We start from the raw sequence: 18,289 nt of genomic DNA on the forward strand, positions 1-18,289 counted from the left end.
TTCAACATTGCCAATGGAAGCAGAGAATTTCGAATAGAATTCGCTGCCACTATACCTTCTGTAGCGGTATTGGTCGACTGGTATAATCAAATGTGCACCTTGCTCCAATGAACTTAAATCGTAACTGAGCCAACATTACTGAATTGATGCATCATGGTTAATCACAGGATGGTAATGCAATTTTCATTGTAAAATTAACATTGAGAGATAAAATTTGTTGTGTCGGAGATTCGACATGAAGGGTAAATGAATTTTGTATGGGATACACACCGAGGAAGTTTCAAAATATTACACACGTATACGATAACTGTATGGTTAATTTATATTTGTTGCATTCATGGGCCGTATTTGAGATACAAACAGGTCCCAGTACATTCGGCTATCTTGAATAATTTGTCATTGTTTTATAATCACATCTTCCGAACCACTCATAATAATTCAATAAATGTTAAGAGTACATGAATATTCAGGTCTTTGGGTTGCGGTACACATTTTTATGTGAATTCAATTATTCACTCTATTCACAACGCACGTTGATTGTTCAACATTGATACACTTAAATTTAAATATTATTGTTGATTTTTGGTTTTCTTATTGGGATAAGTAGTTGGATACAGCATGGAATACTAATTCTGAAGTAAGATAAATAATTGGTAAGTGATGTGAAAATAAAATTAATCCAATTTCAAGTGACGATTTGGGTTTTTGGAGATTTTGTAATTTAATTGATTTTTTATTCAGCGAAAAATATCTGAAATTCAATTCGCAATACATCAAGGTAAAATTGTGCTTGTGAGACTTTTATGGCGAAATAACGGAAAGATCGCCCATTGGACCCAATCCATGAATTTAGGATGGTTAGTTGGTATTCTTTTCACCTCACTTTTAATGATAGATTATAGTTTTTGGAATACAAGTTGGAAAAAGGGCATTTTTTAAGCATAGAAAAGTATATTTTTCTCACTAGTATGACAAAATTTTGCACGATACGTGTGAAAAAAATTACTTCCTGACGAGTGTAATTACAGCCGTTGCTTCTAGCTCAGTCTGTAATCCTCGTACTCGTAAAAAAACTATTTTTTCCCCCTTATATATGATTCTATTTTATATTTTGGAGTATACGTGTATGTACGGACGGCTAATACGAATAACATACATTAAATCATGAAATAATCATGAAGTATTGACAGAAAATGGAAATTTCGAAATTTATACGAAATTTGTGGCATTCGCAAATCTTAAGATGGCATAAAAATGAATGGCATGTTATAGTGTCAATGATAAAAGAAGATATCCAAATTGAGAAATATTATTTGTAACATTGGTGAATTTTTTTCTCTTGGTGCATAGGCCATTCACCAGTGCAGGCTATCATTTGATCCCAACCTCCATTCGCCAAAAAGAATATCAAATTGCTAAAATGTATATAGACATACATACAAATCAAAGCTAATACCAAACTAAACTTGCTTTTTTTATTTTTTGTTGAGACGCCAACTTTTGGTTCATGCTTGGTCGAAGACTAGAATAATTTTCTTTTTGGAATGACATCATTCTACACATCAAATTTTGCATTCCAATGGAATTTTCAGTGCATAGTTGAGCGCATTGAGATATTTGAGAAATCAGTAGTACATAGTAGTTCATATTTGAAAGGAGCACTGATTTGCCATAAATTACCATAGTACAGTTAAAGCCCAGACCATAAATATCATTAAGCCCGTTGAATACTTCACCTAAAGTTTCATCCACGGGCTACCCATTCGACTTCTAATTTTATTTTCTTATGCTCCATTGTTGTTCTTACTTTACCCTTATAATTGAGAGTAAGTGTGACATTAATAAATTTTTTCTAAACACTCACTTATTGGCGTACATCTGTCCCCTTTAAGAAATAAGAATTAATCCTAGTACGGAGTTATGCATCTCTCTGGAAGGTTCGGGAAAAATAAAAATAGGTTTTAAAATAATTCTTAATTTTGCGTCAACAATTCGTAGGTTGTTAACTTTTTTCGTATAAAAATAAGGAAATTCTCTATATTTATGAAAATCACCTATGGCGTTAACCATTTGATAACGTCATTTAATTATATAATTTTCCAATACATTAGTTATTCGTTGAAGATTTTTTACATACCGATTCAAACGATGCAATTTTAAGAAATGGTAAGCATTGGGCCATATTTTATTATTTCTATTAATTATATTAGCACCTCTTGGATTTTAGTATTCTTTACATTCAACCCATTGATTTCTGGTAGTTTCTATAATACTTTATATATTTATTGTATTATTATTTTAATTATTCTGATTCAAAACTGTACAATTTCCCAAACGCGTGGAACTCTACTTAGGCATTCATTATTCACTCTTTTTTAATCTGATAACATGAGAAAATGGAGCTGTCAAATTTTCCATACTGGTGCAACGATTTTGCATTTTGCATTTTATCAATTCATTTGCCCTGAAATATCCAATAACGCAATTGCAGCATTCGCAATATCGTTTTTAGCTGATCCTGAGAAAAATTTAATCTCCAATTAGGAAAGTAAATTGACTACATTCGGGTTTTTGTAAATTGATGAATAAATTTCTTAAGAAACTGAATGCTCGGATCAATTGAGAAGTTTACTCATTATATAGTCATTCCTTAAAACTTCGTTTCTAATTTTCCCCCTCAGCGTTGAATAGAGCAACCAAATAGCTTGAAGCCAGCGGCGCGAATCGATTGTTTGGACAGATTGCCTAAAGTTCTGTAACTGGAATTTGAACTCGAAACATTTGTGGACATTTGTGGAGATCTTCAAAATAAAAGTTTCCTTCGTTGAAAAAAAAAATCAACGAAAAAAATGAGAAAAATTGCTTGATGATTATCATTATCATCACCGATTATAATGAAAAGGCCCTTCTCTTTAGAACGATATTGCATTTCATTTCACTTCAGAATTAAACTTAAAGAACAGCAATCTCAAAGAATTACTCTGATACTTTCTGATTCTTTGGTCATTGAATTTTTATCGCCTCGAATTTGAAGACCTGAAATATTCCTAAAATATTAAAAGAAATTTACTGTCACTACTATGCGAAATGAGGATTCGTGTTCGAATTGTTTTACCTTTGTTAAGTGCAACTAAGAAAAAAGATTTTATGAAAATTATATTAACAACTAATTGAATCAATAATATGGAGCCAAAGCTATACAATTTTTCTTTAAAAGTATAATGCATGTTCTACATGCAAATTGGATAGATACTTTGGTCAAGTCCGTATAAAATGAGAAATTGTAGATTATGTACCTTTGGATTATGGACAATTAAATTTAATAATCGTTGGTTATTGTAACAGTGAATCAACCCGATGATCCTCCGATAGAATATGTATCATTGACTCTTTCTTAGTGCAATAGGACAATATGCGAATATTAGAAGTGACTCTTACCTTTTCACAATTCATTCGGACATTTATAGTCCTCTTTCTACATAATAAATAATCATATGCAAATTTGGGTAATCTCGTAGAAGAGGGTTGGACGTGAAATAGGAATCTATTTTTCAAAATATAATTTCTTTAAAAAAACAAAGAATTTTACCAGCCCGTTTTCCTTGGCCGTACTATTTTGCTCTACCCTTTCCTATCCTTCCTAATACCTATATTTATCCAATCTATCTTTACTATCTTTCTCAATTTCTTTTTTTTATTTTTTATTTATTATTTTTTCTCAATTTGGAAGTTTGAGCAACGTAACCGTTGAATAACGGCAAAAATGTGATGCGCCGGTATCAATATTAGTAGAAAGTTATATCGAAAAAGATCGATAGTGAAAAGCTATAACTCCGAATACGAAAAGTTTTCTCATTTGGAAAACGATGATGCCATATAAATATTCTCTTGCGCTTTTTCAACTTTCGATCGAAAATTCCATAATCGAAGATTTATTAAGACTTCAGCGACCATTACCTTTTTATTGGAATATCTAAATGTCGACCATATATCTATGAACTTTCCAGAAATAAGCGTAAAATCAGTCCCAAGAGTTGCCTCGCAGAATAATCATGGGCTTTAAACGAATAGAGGAATACTATTACCTGTAGAAATGAATTTTGCACAACGTAAAATTTGTACGCTATGACAAAATTTATAGAAATAAGCCTTCATTGATTCTGGCGGAAAAGATTATATTATTGGTAATATATTTTTTTATGTCAAGTGTAAAAAAAATTATCTCCGTACATCAACTATAAAATTATGTTACTAACTCACCTATCCTGGAAAAATTCTGCGGAAATCCTGCGATCTCCTCCAATAGGTGACATTTAAAATCATGTACAGATAATATATGAATATTTGAGGATGATAGTTACAATTCGATGATATCGGGTGCACGAAACTGCACTCTGGTACAGAATTTCTCAGCCGCCGAATTGCGATCCACTTCCTCTTCATCATCTTCATTGACGTCTTCAAGAATTTTACTGTCCAGGGATACTCGTTTTTGACGCCTTGAAGAGCTACCAGTTATAATATGTTCATCAATATATTCCTTGAGTCGAGCAGATCGCCGTGGTTATTTGTACCTAATTCATAGGGAACGAGAAAAAAATTATAATAATAGAACATGACGTGTGTCTATTGAAATACCTTCCAGTAATGAGAGTTTGACAGTTCAAAATAATAATGAATCATTTACTATTACACTGAAATTGCAAATATATATATAGATATTGAAAATCTATTAATTCATAAGTACACCTACAATTAAAAATATTGACAAAATTGAGAAATATATTTTTTAAATTAATGAAATGTAAATGATTAATTATTATATGGATATAATATATTGGTTACATCGCTAAAAGAACGCAAAACGGATTTTTCAAAATTGTTACACTTTTTAAAGAGGTTTAAAGAGACGAATATATTCTTTTTATGTAGTTTTGGTGGAATTCAACAACGGACAATTCGGATAATTCAGGCACATGTAGCATGAAACCATAAGTGTTTTCACCGGAGGATTTATCGGGAGGAGAACGTTATCTATAGGTAACACTCACGTTAGCCACAACATCGTGCTATTTCACATGGGATCACGCGATTCTATCGATCCGTCTTGAAGAAAACTTGAAAAGGAAATGGGGTAGGTTCTACGGACGGTTGTGTAATCCAGCACTTGGACCGTTGCCCAGTGGTATCCTACCTTCTTGCCAACTCGTAAAAGTAGTTATGAAAATTTTACAGTCTGCTTAGCGGATTTGAAAATTTTATCAAGAAAAAGGCACATAAACTTTATCTTTCAGGCGCCTATTTTTTGCCTGACATGTGGTGAGCTCTCATTACTCATATAGGCCCAACCTGTCGCATCAAGTTTTCACCATATTCACATTTGCTTTAAAATATACAAACAAATGTAAAGAATCATTCATTATGTATCTTCACTCGCTCTTCACATTGTTTTAAACAAAATTTAAAGCAAAGAATATTGGACGAACAGAGACTATAAATGTGAAATTTTTACATTACCTTTCAAACCAAGGACACGCAAGAACTCTACAAAAGGCTAAACCGATAGCTGTGACGACAAGCATTCCAATAGCAGCATAGATGATTCCAAGATGAGTGATGGCAAACACATATAACGTCTTGTGACACCACCGGTCGGGCTCATACATATTCCATGTGTACTCTGGCCATTTGATTTTCAGAATCCAATAATTACCTGAATAAAACAGAAAGAAAAAAAAATTCGGAAAAAAGTCAAAGTCGAAAATCACGGTTTTTTTCATCCAATATTTTACAATAATTGGCTGTCTCTTGGTATTCAATGATCACATATTTGAAATACCGGCATTACTGTTCATCGATCTCTTCAATTAATTTTACATATTAAAACATTGAGTTCCTTGACTCTAATTTTAATATCACGTATTTCCGACCAGGAGAATTTAAAATTATGTAAAATTACCACAACATTTTTTTCACTCATTCACTTGATCTCACCTAATACAAACCAGCCAGTTAGGAAGAGCGTGAGAGTTATAGACACCAATTGCATCGGTGATATATGAGAATTTTCAGGAGGGGTGATGGTGTTTTCAAGACGTCGAGAGCGTATCTGAGAATATAACGCCCAGAACATTCTTACGCTGCCCAGTGTACCTCCCACTATCATGTAGACAGGGATATGTGGCTCCTTCGGACAATCCTTTATATATTGTAAACCTGGGGGAAAAAAAATATTATAAAAATAAAATGAAATTCTCTGGTTTCCTTGCACATAGGACATTTTAATGATCACTGGGCGTCATAAAAATTGAAGGTGCATTGACAGTGGCATTGACAATTTGGTTTATGGTTCCATGAAATCACATAGGCAACTCGTACATCAAATCAAATGTCATTTCAAATTTAATTTTCCTCTAGAGAGAGTGGGATTATGCAGTATCGGAAATTTTCCCAGAAATGCTATTATACATCTGGAATCACGATACCATACCAACTATTCTCACCTCTGCACTCTGCGGTTGAATGAGGAACTGATTCTGTCATGTTGTATCATGCAAAATTAATTATAAGGTATCGCCCAATTCCAGTAAATTAAGTTCTCAACTATAATCGACAAGCTGCAGAATAACCACTGCATATCACTTGCCAACAATTGGCTGACATTGACATTTGACCGGGGCAAATCTGGTGACGGGTACGGCAAAAAAATTCTCTGATTCCATGTCAGTAGCAATATTGTCCGTTCCATCTGGCTAACCGCTTCAAGCATATCCCCAAATTGTCATGGCTGTCATTTTTAGCACAATCCATCACGATGTTTTTCAATTATTCAATTCAGCTGCATTTTCGACATTAATCCCGAAATAATTCCTCAAATAATCATTAAAGCTCCTTTCTTTAATTTATTATTAATCCCCGACCCACTCTGTGAGAGCTCATTGGACTAATTATACATAGTCACAGAGCATGCTCTTGTATAAAAAAAAATTTGTACATCAAGCATATTTTTGATGCGCTATAATTTTCAACAAAGTCCACCCTCATAGTAAAAGCACAGAGTGTGAACTGTTTCACAAATGTCAAAGTACAAGGCTGGGAATTAGAAAAAAACTCATTTCTAAGGATAATCTAATTTTTTTGCGGGACATACGTAATCCCAAATATTTTAAGATTAATCAAGATGTTTTATTTATTTTAATAATATTTTAAATAGTATCATTAATTAATGTGCTCTCGAAGTGCTTTGGAATTCTCATTTCCCCAGAATTATAGATTATATTGTGGCACACTATCCATCGTCTATGACTTAACTCATATCGAGCGAGGTGGCCTCTCTGATAGGAGGCCAGTGGCACAGGTGAAATAAAGTGGGTTTGCATGTTGGCTCAGTGTTTAAGCCCGTTTGGACTGTATGAAGTTGGCGTGTCATAACTCCCAACAGTCGATTATCGCCGAAGGATCGATAATTTATTCGGGCCAAGCAGTTACCTCACCATTTTCTTACGCTTCCTTCTATTTCAGTGGATGCTGAAGGGGAGCTTTTGTGGGGAGCAATGTGCAACGGTATAATTTCTCTTCTAATAATTTCAGTTGATTTTATTTTGCTCTTTAAATTCACGTCAATAACTTATTCTGAAATTGCATCATTCAACTTGTCATTTTAAAACGAGACATTATGCTAGTATTTGTCAGAGAATTTAGAACGATTTTTTCACCTCATTGAGGTAATGGACAATTTGCCCGAGTAGTAGGAAGTGTAGGAAGAGCATTATTATTATTCCATACCCATAATGAGCATCAGAAGAGGCACTGTAGAGAGACACACCAGACAAATTGTCACCACCATTGTTTTGCTAACCACCCTCATGGCTTTGAGAACAAAGTCACAGGTTCCACTCGCTTCTCGGTGAGATTCTTTCAATTGAAAGACAAGTGAACCGTATGTGGCAACTCCCAGACTAGCGCTGCATGCTCCTTTTTCGGTTGATACTACACTCCTCATACAAAGTCTCCGAGACTCATCACCTGAAAACTGAAGAAATCAAATGTTATTTTTTAGATTACACTTCAAAATAATTACCGTCAGACTAGCCTCCCTAACGCCACCCAATTCAATTTTTCAGTTATTGTAGTTCCATTTGTCTCGAGATTCGAATTATACAAAAACATTATTGTTAAGAAACGGTTCAAAAATGTATATTGCCTCAAATTAATTCGGTTAGTTAATTACATTTTGCTAATTAAAAATGCCTCCATTATTTATCCATTAGAAGAGATAGTATATCATGTCTTAAATAAAAATCTTTGGAGTAAAGTGGAAGGAATTGTTTTAATGAGAATAAGAAGATTGGAAATCGCAGCATCGGGGATTGCTTACGTGACATTTCACAAGTACTTTAATTGAAGATAATTGAAAAATTCGTGACCAATTGGCTGTTACGATGAGGTTTCCACCAGAAAAAAAATGTAGATTGTAATGCAGTCGAGTAAGTGCATTTTCTGCAAGAAGTACTTCAGAGCACTCTCGATAATTCGAATTCTTTATAGAAAAAGATATTGCGGTCAAGTGATAGGTGACTCTAATTACATTGAAGTTTTCACAAGTCTGCACTTAAATTTTCACATTGGAAAATATTCGAAAAGGGATGAGAGTATGGCGATGTGAATTTGTGAAGGAATTATTGTATTTATTTTCTCATGTATTCATTCCAGTAGAGTTGACACACGAATTACACTGTTTCAGCAAAGCTGTAAACACAAGTTGAAGGCCAAATATTTGAACGAGAACTACATAGTTCTTTCAGGTAGGAGAGGACGAAGGCGAGAATCTTTCGAGGAATGGCTTCTTCAGGAATTTCCTTTGCATGACTCGTCTTGAAGTCCAAAACAAATTAGAGAAAATAGAGAAATGCATTACTACAATGCCATGGCACGTAATAACAGAGAAAATTCCAGGAGATTATCAACCATGTCAATAGCAATTCCGCTCTGTATTGTCGTTGACGACTTCAATTGAAGTATCGCCATCTACTGAATTTCCTTGAATTGCAAGAACGCAATGAGAACATTGGTTGCCTCATGGAACATTATACTCGAGATGGGCAATACTAAATTGCAAAACTTTGAAATAATCAGAAGTAAAGGCAAAGATGATGATTTGATGGGCTTGAGTCAGCTTCGTTATGGCACCTGAGAAAAGCTCGACTTAAACAAACATTTTCCAAATGGAAGGTCTTCTTGAGAGTTTCGTCCCACGCATGAAAACGAATAGGAAATGAAACGAAAGTTTTTCAGGTTTCAGGCTTTCATTTTTATAAAAATAATACTGACATTAAAAATTTTTTTTTTATATCAAAGCGGTTTATAATGAAAACCAAAAAGTAGTATTTGTAACTTTAAAAAATCAATTCCATAAAGTTGAAAAGAGTTAATTCACTTAAAAACAGAATGTGAGCTATGTCAATAAAACAACTAATCTGATTTTACCTGTGAAACCGAACTGCTGGCTCGTCTGGATTCTGCCCATGCATTTGTCCCATATCCGAGATTTGTCTGAACATTTTGATTCCCACCAGATCTGACACTAGTCGAATTTCCATCCCTCTGTCGATACGGAGAGCTACTGCGATTCACTGCTAATCCTGCAAATGTGTATAAAAATAGACAAATTCATACATGTGTAAAGTGGAATTTTTATCTTTTAATTGCATTGTCTAAAAAAACTGGCGTTTTCCCGGCTTGGCAATATTTTGACAAATAATATTTGGACATATAACCAGGAAAAACACTCAACTTTCGACAAAATGACGAGCAAAGACTCAAGGCTGTCGAGTTATTAATATCGATATGTAATAATCCTTTTGATTTCTGAAGGGAGTGGGACAATTCAAAGACGTCTATCGAATTATTTGACCTCACTGACTATGATATTCGATATCGAAGACTCCTCCGTCTTTCTGAGACCTCCCATAAGTTCACATTTTCCCGTGAGCATGCAAGTAGATACGGTTTAACGAGCACAGACACACAGTTATGAGTCTATAGCGAATTACTATAATTACTTTTTCCAGTTTTATACTTTCGTTCTACTTTTATTTTTCGCTTATATGACAGATTAAAAATAAATCTGGCTTATTCAATTAATTCCATGGGATAGAATAGTAAAGAAAGTAAATTTTACCGGAGAGCCAAAAAACAGATTGTCGTTTCTCTGTTATGAATTTGTATTGTATGTTGTATAGGACGTTAGGAATTTTTCTGGCGATTGTGAGTTAGCTCGATGAAAAGTCGAGGAGTGTGAATACAATCGTTACAATAGATGTTTTCAGCCGAGTGACAAGAATAAATTAATGAATTAATGAATTGCCTTTGTTTTTACGGGAGTTCTTCACACTAGTCGTTTTACCTCCTGCATCAATTATTTCTCGGTATTCGGGGACAACTGAAATTGTGTTTTGCAGTCGAGAGATATGATAGAAGTTATCTCTCTTGTTGTTTTTCATTGCAGAGCTTCTTATCAGAATTATTATGTTCGTCCTTGTGTCAACATAGATCGTTTGGAATTATATTTTTATTAGAGGCAATTTAACCCATTCTATTTCATTAAAAAAAAGTCATTGGAGATGCTTCGAATCTTTCTGTGAGCCCTTTTTGTGAGATGAGTGTTGTATCATCAAGAGTCGCTACTGATTTATAACAGGAGATTGGATAAATACTGACCTTGATCAGCTGAGGCTCTCCGGGGCTCCTGAGGTGTGAGACTATTTCCTCGGTGATTGCGCTTCTCGTATCCTCCGAGACTGCCCCTAGGACTCCGATCAATGCCAGGACCAATACTGCCCCTTGGGCTGCGATTGATGCCTTCCTGTTCTCCACCGGACTCCCGAAGATTTCTATCAAAATCCGGAACACCTATGGATCCTCTTGGTGTTCTATTGGTACCTTCAAAAGGTGAAATGCAACCAGGCGGACTACGTCTACCCTCGAGACATATTGATCCTCTCGGGGAGCGATTTGGCTCAGGCATAATGGAACCCCTTGGACTTGGATTATGATATTCCGAAGAAATAGATCCTCTTGGTGATCTGTTCGAAGATATGTCGGGGCATATTGAGCCACGCGGTGTTCTATCAATATCAATGGGTGGAACTATACTGCCTCGTGGTGATCTCGAAATTTCTGGGCATAATGAACCTCTAGGTGTTCTGTCAAATTCAATATTTACGATACTACCACGCGGGCTTCTCGAAGTGTCTGGTACGAGGGAGTATCGGGAGCTTCTGATGTCCCCATTGTCAGGCATAAGACTATTTCTTGACACTCCAATCGCTACTCCGGGCAAGGGACTGCCCCGAGGACTTCGGTTGAAGGATCCTTCTGGGCCATATGGATTTCGAGGACTTTGAGCTCCATCCGGTACGAGAGAATGCCTTGGACTCCTGGAACCGTCCGGTAACAAACTATTCCTTGGACTTCGTCCGGCATCTGGTACGAGGGAACCTCGAGGACTTCTACAGTACTCCTCGGGAATGAGAGAGTTCCTGGGGCTTCGGTTGGAATTCGGCAGCAAACCACGTGTTGATGCGCACAGCTCTGGGTCTGGGAGAAATCTCCTGCCAGTTGGTTCTTCATCGTCTTCAGCATTGAGGGCTATATTTGGTACTATGCTACTTCTTGGTGATCGTTGCCGGCCCATACCGTCACCGGGAATACTATTTTGAGGTAACTGGAATGGTTTGTCAGTCGCTACGGAGGCTCGTCGCGACTTTATTCCACCAGCCCCTGAAGGACTTCCAGCAGTACCCTGGGGAGAATTTACGACGCTCCGCGACGCCCTCCTGCGTCGGGACGACGAAGTTCTTACAAGCATTACGGCATTCTTTTATCCTGAAAGCCATAATTTTCTCTTTCATTAGAAATAAATAAATAAAAGGATAAGACAATAACGATATGACGTGAGAACACGTCAATACGACCCAGAGTTAATTTATCAAAAAATATGAAGGCTTACAAGATATCGACAGTCACTCCTTAATGTTAATACCTATTTGAAATTGATTTTCCAATTTAATCTTTAAAATGTGATCTGACTGGAATTACATTCACCAAACTTTCATGAGGCTTCTAATTGATTACGAGTGGGTCGATTTTGGGACTTTCGATTGGACTGTTTCGTCTCTAGTAGCCAATTCAATGTCTTAAAATCGACATTGATAAAGTGGTACTACGATTCCCTTTTCTGCGGGATTGGAAGGAAGTACATATCGGAACACCGCCTGATTAAATTCACCAAGTGGCACCTTCAAAGACACTTTTTTCATGACCTTAATGGTTTTTTTTTCGGTTTGAAGGTTCCTTTATATTTTTATAAAACGTTGATACTCAGTTTCACTTAATTTACGCGGAGAAGAGAGGAACTGGGAAAAGTTTATCATTATTGACTTTTATTCTCAATAATATCTCTATTCCTCTATTGACTTCACTTACAATAAATTGAATTACAATTAATTGTGAATTTTTCAAAATACATCTATCTGAACCAATCGGCTGTGTTCGGGTAAGAAATTCTATAATCTATGAGTTAGAATGTAAGTGGCAGTAAAAATATGGAAAATCCAATGAAAAGGGCGTGAGTATACGTACGATAATACGTACCTCTGACGTGGAGTTTTGCCAAAGGTACACGAATTCGTTCCATGAGGTGTAATTTTTTCATAGAAATTGACGAAATACAACTGTTACTCGCATATTACGAGTGTAAGGTGTGCGATAAATTAAATATTCCGAAACACTCGACGTGAAAAAATATTTAGGTGAGAATTTGCAGTGAAGGCCACATCTCAGGTGGGCATCGTCAAGCTATGACAGTAGGGCCAAGCTTGGTCCAGTTTTGGCGTATTCAGCCTTGGTACATCTACCTCGGTTCTGGCTTATTCCAGTCAATATACCGGTCTATCACCGAGCCTTGCATCCAAGCTGCCGAATTTTGGGATTGGACCAGTCCCTGTACTAGACTGGTATCCAAGACTTGGTATTGTCAGGCTTATATCAGTCTCTGCACAAAATTGGTATCCGAGACTTGGTATTACCAGGTTTGGACCAAGCTCTATCCGAGACCATTCCCAGGGCATGATACATAAATACATACCTACTTTTTCGCATTGAGACCAATAAACATTGAGGATATGGCTTGTAATGGACGTAAATCAACTGAAAGGGTAAGGAAGTACCATTATATGAAGAAAATAAAGGAATCTGGATAGAATAATAGTTTCAATGGTAGTGGTGATGATGTTTCACATGAACAAGAGAATATCAGTGCACGCAATTCATAACATACTAGTGACGCTGGAAGTTTCTTAGAAGAAGGACAATTACATGAATCAACCAGAGAATGTAATAGAATCAATAATTGATTGCAATGAGCCAGAAGTACTCTCTCCAGAGACTCCATCCATGGAGCAGCAGGTACGTCAATGGACCATTGATAATATCAGTTCAATGAAACTGAAATGTGTCACTCAAATGTTGAGACTGCTGATTAACTTGGAATAAACAAATCTACCAAAGACTGCGCATAAATCGTTAGATTTTCGCCATAAAATAAAGAGGAAAAAACCTGGTTACTCTTATATGTGTGCCTAGGCATCAGAGAGACAACGAGAGGACAGTTATGTGGATGTTTATTTCAAATGAAAATAAGGCTCGGTATATATTAATTTATTAGGATAGGTAGACGCAGAATACCAAGATTCACCCTGACTTGGCCTTGGCTTGGACGATTCATTTACCGAGATAGGTACTAGCTAAATATTAGGGTTAAGGTTGGCCCAAGTTAGGTTCTACCTTCGGTCCTAGTTTGACCTCGTGTTTCATTCCACTATTAGTCCAGACCAGACTGTCCACCCTTGGCCACGCCTAGCAAGTCTTGGAACTAGCCTGGGCCAAATCTGGGCCATGTCTGGGCCTATTGTTAATTCTCACCTGAGCATTAGGTTGCTCCATGTGTTTACTTGAGATTTTGATTGAATCATTCAACGATGAGTGATAACTGCATGATGTGGGCTTATTCATCATATTGACATTTCAGGCAATCATAAAGTATTCACATCGAAAACTAAAAATCCGCACGGAATTAAAATGGAGAGATTTAAATGGAGAGATATCAAATGTACTAAAATCGTTTGAAACGATAAGTTTTTCAATGAACCCATTGGATTCATATTTTCGTCACGTCTGATCAGATATGCCTTTGTTTTTCTCGTTGTTTGTTTTACTCGGATGAAGGGGAAAAAAGGATATTCCCACGAGTTGTATGTTCCATCAAATTCGTGAAATTTCACACTAGTTAGTGCTGTTTTCCATTTTTAGAGCAATTGATTTTTTTTCAGATTGGTACCATTATAATTTTTTGAAGCTTAATTAGGAACAGCCGGTGACTGAGTCGTAAATTCAGTAAATATCCTTAATCAGGTGACGGAAAAGTACACACTGCCTTATAGAAGATCTAAAATTATTTTCTAGGGTTATTCTAGACATTTACCATAATTATTCACTTTATTGTACTTTAAATATTTGAGGCTGTATGGAATATTCTCTTTTTGTAGAGAAGCTAATCGAATTTAAAATGTGAAAATGAAATTTTTATAGAAAACTCCCAATATGACCTTTTACTACAGAATTCAATTAAAATGCAGAAAATGGTCCACATATACGTTCTTTTAACTAAATTTACTTGATGGACTTCCATCGATGGACCCGAAGATGTTGCAAGAGTGGAAGGCCAATTTTAGTAATATAATTTTGGAAATAAAGTCTATTTCCTTTTAGTCCAAGAGTTTTCCTACTACAAAGAAATTTCATTAATTTACAACATTTAATATTGGGCTTGGAACAAATTTCCCCGTAAACGTCGATAAAATGTGCAAAACCAGCCATTGTTATTGGTATTTGATTTTTTTCTGTTGTTGGAAATCATTTTTTTTTAACCAACAACTTTTCTTGTGAATTGAAAAAACCGATTGGAAATGCTGGATCGTTCGCATAGTTATTTCCAAAGACGTGAAATAGTACCAGTCTCCACACTTTAATTGTCAGATACATAAACCCCTTTCAGTATATTCTCTATTATTTTTTCCATTATCCATTGTTATAGAAAAGAAGTTTAGTTATTGTGCATCGCGTCTGAGGAATCCGTTGAATATAGTATTATTACGTTCTATATAGAATATGAAAATTCAAATTTTACCTCGGGTAAAAGAAATTGTCTCATTGAAAGATTGCATTCTGGCCCATTTTGAGATTCTGTATTTATGGATTTCATTCACGTTTCTTATCTTTATATACATTTTCTTCCTTCCAAGAAATTATTCATTGGCATCGAGCCAATACTTTTTTTTTAGCAATTATAGATATGAACTCTAATCCCATATCTGTATTTATAGCAATTTATCAATATTCAACGTCCGTTGAATTAGATTTTGAAAAAAATACTCTTCAGATTTTTTTCCGTTCTCTCATTTGTATTTGGATTTCGGTTGAAATTGCTTCCGGTCTGTTCGACCAGCTTTTTCATTACTCTATTTATCTATCACCATTTATCCGTTTCTTGCAGTTCCATTACCATATATAAAGATTTCATAATAATTTTTTAACTTTTTATTAGTCACTGGAAACCGGAGCGGAATACCGGATGGAATTAATTTTTCCATTTTGTAATGGGAGATTTGATCACAGAGCTGATGGCTCGCAAAAATGATTCAAGGGTGTGAGATTTATGAATTGCATATTATGGGATATAATTTCGAATTCGGTATACAAATTATACATCCAACTTGAAACATTCAGTTTCGAAGGTGGGGGCACAGCAATTAACTGAGTGTAACTAGCACAGGGTATTCGCGATATGTATACTAAATCCAGTTTGTTTAATACTGATGCTCGAGTATTGATCTTAGAATTTCGATGAGCCTGAGATGATCATTATTAATTGCTATCTGAAATGGTTGGATAGTCAATAAATACATTACATGAGGAGTATACGGTATATTCAGTAATACCTAGTCTGTATGCATTCAAGTTGTAAGCCGGTTAGGCATAATGTCCAATTTTTTAAACAAATTTTTCGACCAAACTTCCGGTTTACTTGTGATTTTTTTTATTTTAAAAAGTGTGGATCTCGGACACTTTCCACCTATAGACGCGTGTAATTTTTCCAAACCCAATATTCTCTCGAAATTTTTCAAAACCTTCAACAACTGTTTATTTTTCCGATCGGACCTGCGTTTTTTGTTTTTTTATCAAAAATAACGATACAGAATCCAATGATTATAAAAATGAATTATTCCCCCAAAATGGCATAACGGACTGATAATGTCATTAATTTTTTCTCATATGCAAAGAATTGAATGAAAAAAAAACTGACAGGCAATTATTGCTGGTGATTGATTGAGCCATTTTTCTACAGAATTATATTTTTTCACCATTTTTCCATCAACTTTGCAAAATGCCAGACAGATGAATGAAATAAATGGTGGAAATTACTCGTGGAAAGTAACATGAAAGGTACATATATTCTCTTTAATGGTATTTTTATTTACCATTTTTAATCCACCATATTTTGTTGCCTCATAAACGTAATTTTCATTCAGTCTCATATTGGCAGAAAGGAGGAAATATACTACGTTGAAAAGTCCTACATTTCATTACCCTTATTCCCGAGTGATGAGAGCCACGATTTAGACGGTAATTTCAATGATGGAATTCACATTACTCAGAATATGAGATTTTTTTTGGTTGATTACTTCGCAATCTAGAACAACTCGGAGTCATTCCAAAACAAAATAAAAAAACTGTAATGTAATGAATCAACAAAAACCCTGAGTAATTGCCGGAAGCATAAAACTAGTAGCATTGCAACTAGTTGATTCCATTATTTATTATTACCTCCCACCAAAGAAATACATACACTAAAACTTGAAAACAATAATATAGAGGACTCCATCATTTCTGTATCAACCCCGTCTTCGCGAGCTCATCCTAAGCTCATTCGGACAGATAGACAAAGAAAAAAAAATCAGTGTCAACATTTTATTAAACCTCAAAAGAACCTTGGTTGCTAGTTTTTCTACTCTCACAAACCAGAATGAATTTTTACTTCAGAAAATTCTATTGGGCCGTGTAACGCGACGGTGGCGAGTAATACGTGACGTCCAAACACTAGTAAAATTAAAAACAAAGACCCAACTGTAACTGGACTTTTATAATTGAATGCGATTCACGGGGAGTCCGTGCAAATCGGGAAAAGCCACCATAAACTTTTATAATGAGCTCTAAAATAAAATTCATTCTGTACACTGCAATTTAGTTTCAGGCACCAACTAAATTTGCAAACTATCAACTTTGCATTTGAATTTCATTCCACATCCGTTAATTCGCACCACAATAATAATGATAACTCGAATTTCACGCGCAGTGCATTTTCTGTACAATAGAAATAATTGAGCTCCCTAATCTTCTATCATGCGATTACGCAATAACAATAACAAAACAAAAAGTCAATGAATAAGATTAAAGCGAATGGTTCATGGAGAGATGACAATAAATTAAATAATCAAACTCACCCCGATGTGGGGTAGTTGAATGCGTTTATGTAGCATAAAACATTTGGCCCGCCATACCAGCTTTTGGTAGAACGAAATAAATGATGGGTAATTGAACTCAACGATCGACAATGTACATCACAATTATTTATAAAACACACAATTATTCTAATGCCATAGTAAAAACACTTAATGACACTGATTCCAGCATACTCCTAATATTCTTATCGAGGTACGGTGGGATGATTGTAGGTTTTTTTTTTATTGTCAGGGTGATAAGTAAGGTGTGATTTCTTACAGTGGACTGGAATCTTAGGAGGTTGGTGCTGGCAGTAGCACCAGGGGTAAACTGACAGCGAAATACTTGGTAGCACCCCACTCGCCTGCTTCCACGTTACTGAGCATTTCACACATACAGTTATTGGCCAGAGGCATTCCAGCGTCAGCGCAAAGGATTCCCTCCTCACCCAGTTACTGTTTTTACCCTTTTTTTTTATGATCTTTTTTTTTACTCCACTTCAGTTTTCAACTTTCCCACTTCAAATCATCATAACCGTTCTTCATCCATCCATCACTCACATGCCCTTTTTCCACCACCAGAATACATCCTTTTTATTCTATCAAGATTCCCACCGGTAGTCAGTTCTGGTATTGATTTTTTCTTTTCAAGAATAATTGAATTTTGGTAA

General features: G+C 35.5%; 1 protein-coding gene across 3 annotated transcripts; it reads right to left on the reverse strand.

Moving 5' to 3' along the window:
- Positions 1 to 299: 299 nt before the first annotated feature.
- LOC105265125 (uncharacterized) lies at positions 300 to 17,916 on the reverse strand. 3 transcript variants are annotated; one of them, XM_011302447.1, is made up of 7 exons: positions 17,899 to 17,916; positions 10,720 to 11,886; positions 9,487 to 9,641; positions 7,786 to 8,032; positions 5,995 to 6,216; positions 5,518 to 5,713; positions 300 to 4,574 (listed from the first exon to the last, which is right to left on the reverse strand). In XM_011302447.1, the coding sequence occupies exons 2-7, from the start codon at positions 11,867 to 11,869 to the stop codon at positions 4,565 to 4,567; spliced, it is 1,980 nt and encodes a 659-aa protein (XP_011300749.1). In that variant the 5' UTR covers positions 11,870 to 11,886; positions 17,899 to 17,916; the 3' UTR covers positions 300 to 4,564. The 3 variants fall into 3 exon arrangements, with proteins under 3 accessions (XP_011300749.1, XP_011300748.1, XP_011300750.1); XM_011302446.1 differs by lacking the exon at positions 17,899 to 17,916 and adding an exon at positions 17,622 to 17,679; XM_011302448.1 differs by lacking the exon at positions 17,899 to 17,916 and adding an exon at positions 13,984 to 14,068.
- Positions 17,917 to 18,289: the final 373 nt, after the last annotated feature.

Source organism: Fopius arisanus, unplaced genomic scaffold, assembly GCF_000806365.1.
Source record: "Fopius arisanus strain USDA-PBARC FA_bdor unplaced genomic scaffold, ASM80636v1 scaffold00027, whole genome shotgun sequence".
Classification (NCBI taxonomy): domain Eukaryota; kingdom Metazoa; phylum Arthropoda; class Insecta; order Hymenoptera; family Braconidae; genus Fopius; species Fopius arisanus.

Excerpts from the sequence above, each read along its gene's own strand:
- LOC105265125 (XM_011302447.1), bottom strand. The coding sequence starts at position 11,869 with ATGCTTGTAAGAACTTCGTCGTCCCGACGCAGGAGGGCGTCGCGGAGC. Across the intron at positions 8,033-9,486 it reads CCAGCAGTTCGGTTTCACAG|TTTTCAGGTGATGAGTCTCG; the intron begins GTAAAATCAGAT and ends TGATTTCTTCAG. Across the intron at positions 6,217-7,785 it reads TCTTCTGATGCTCATTATGG|GTTTACAATATATAAAGGAT; the intron begins GTATGGAATAAT and ends TTTTTCCCCCAG.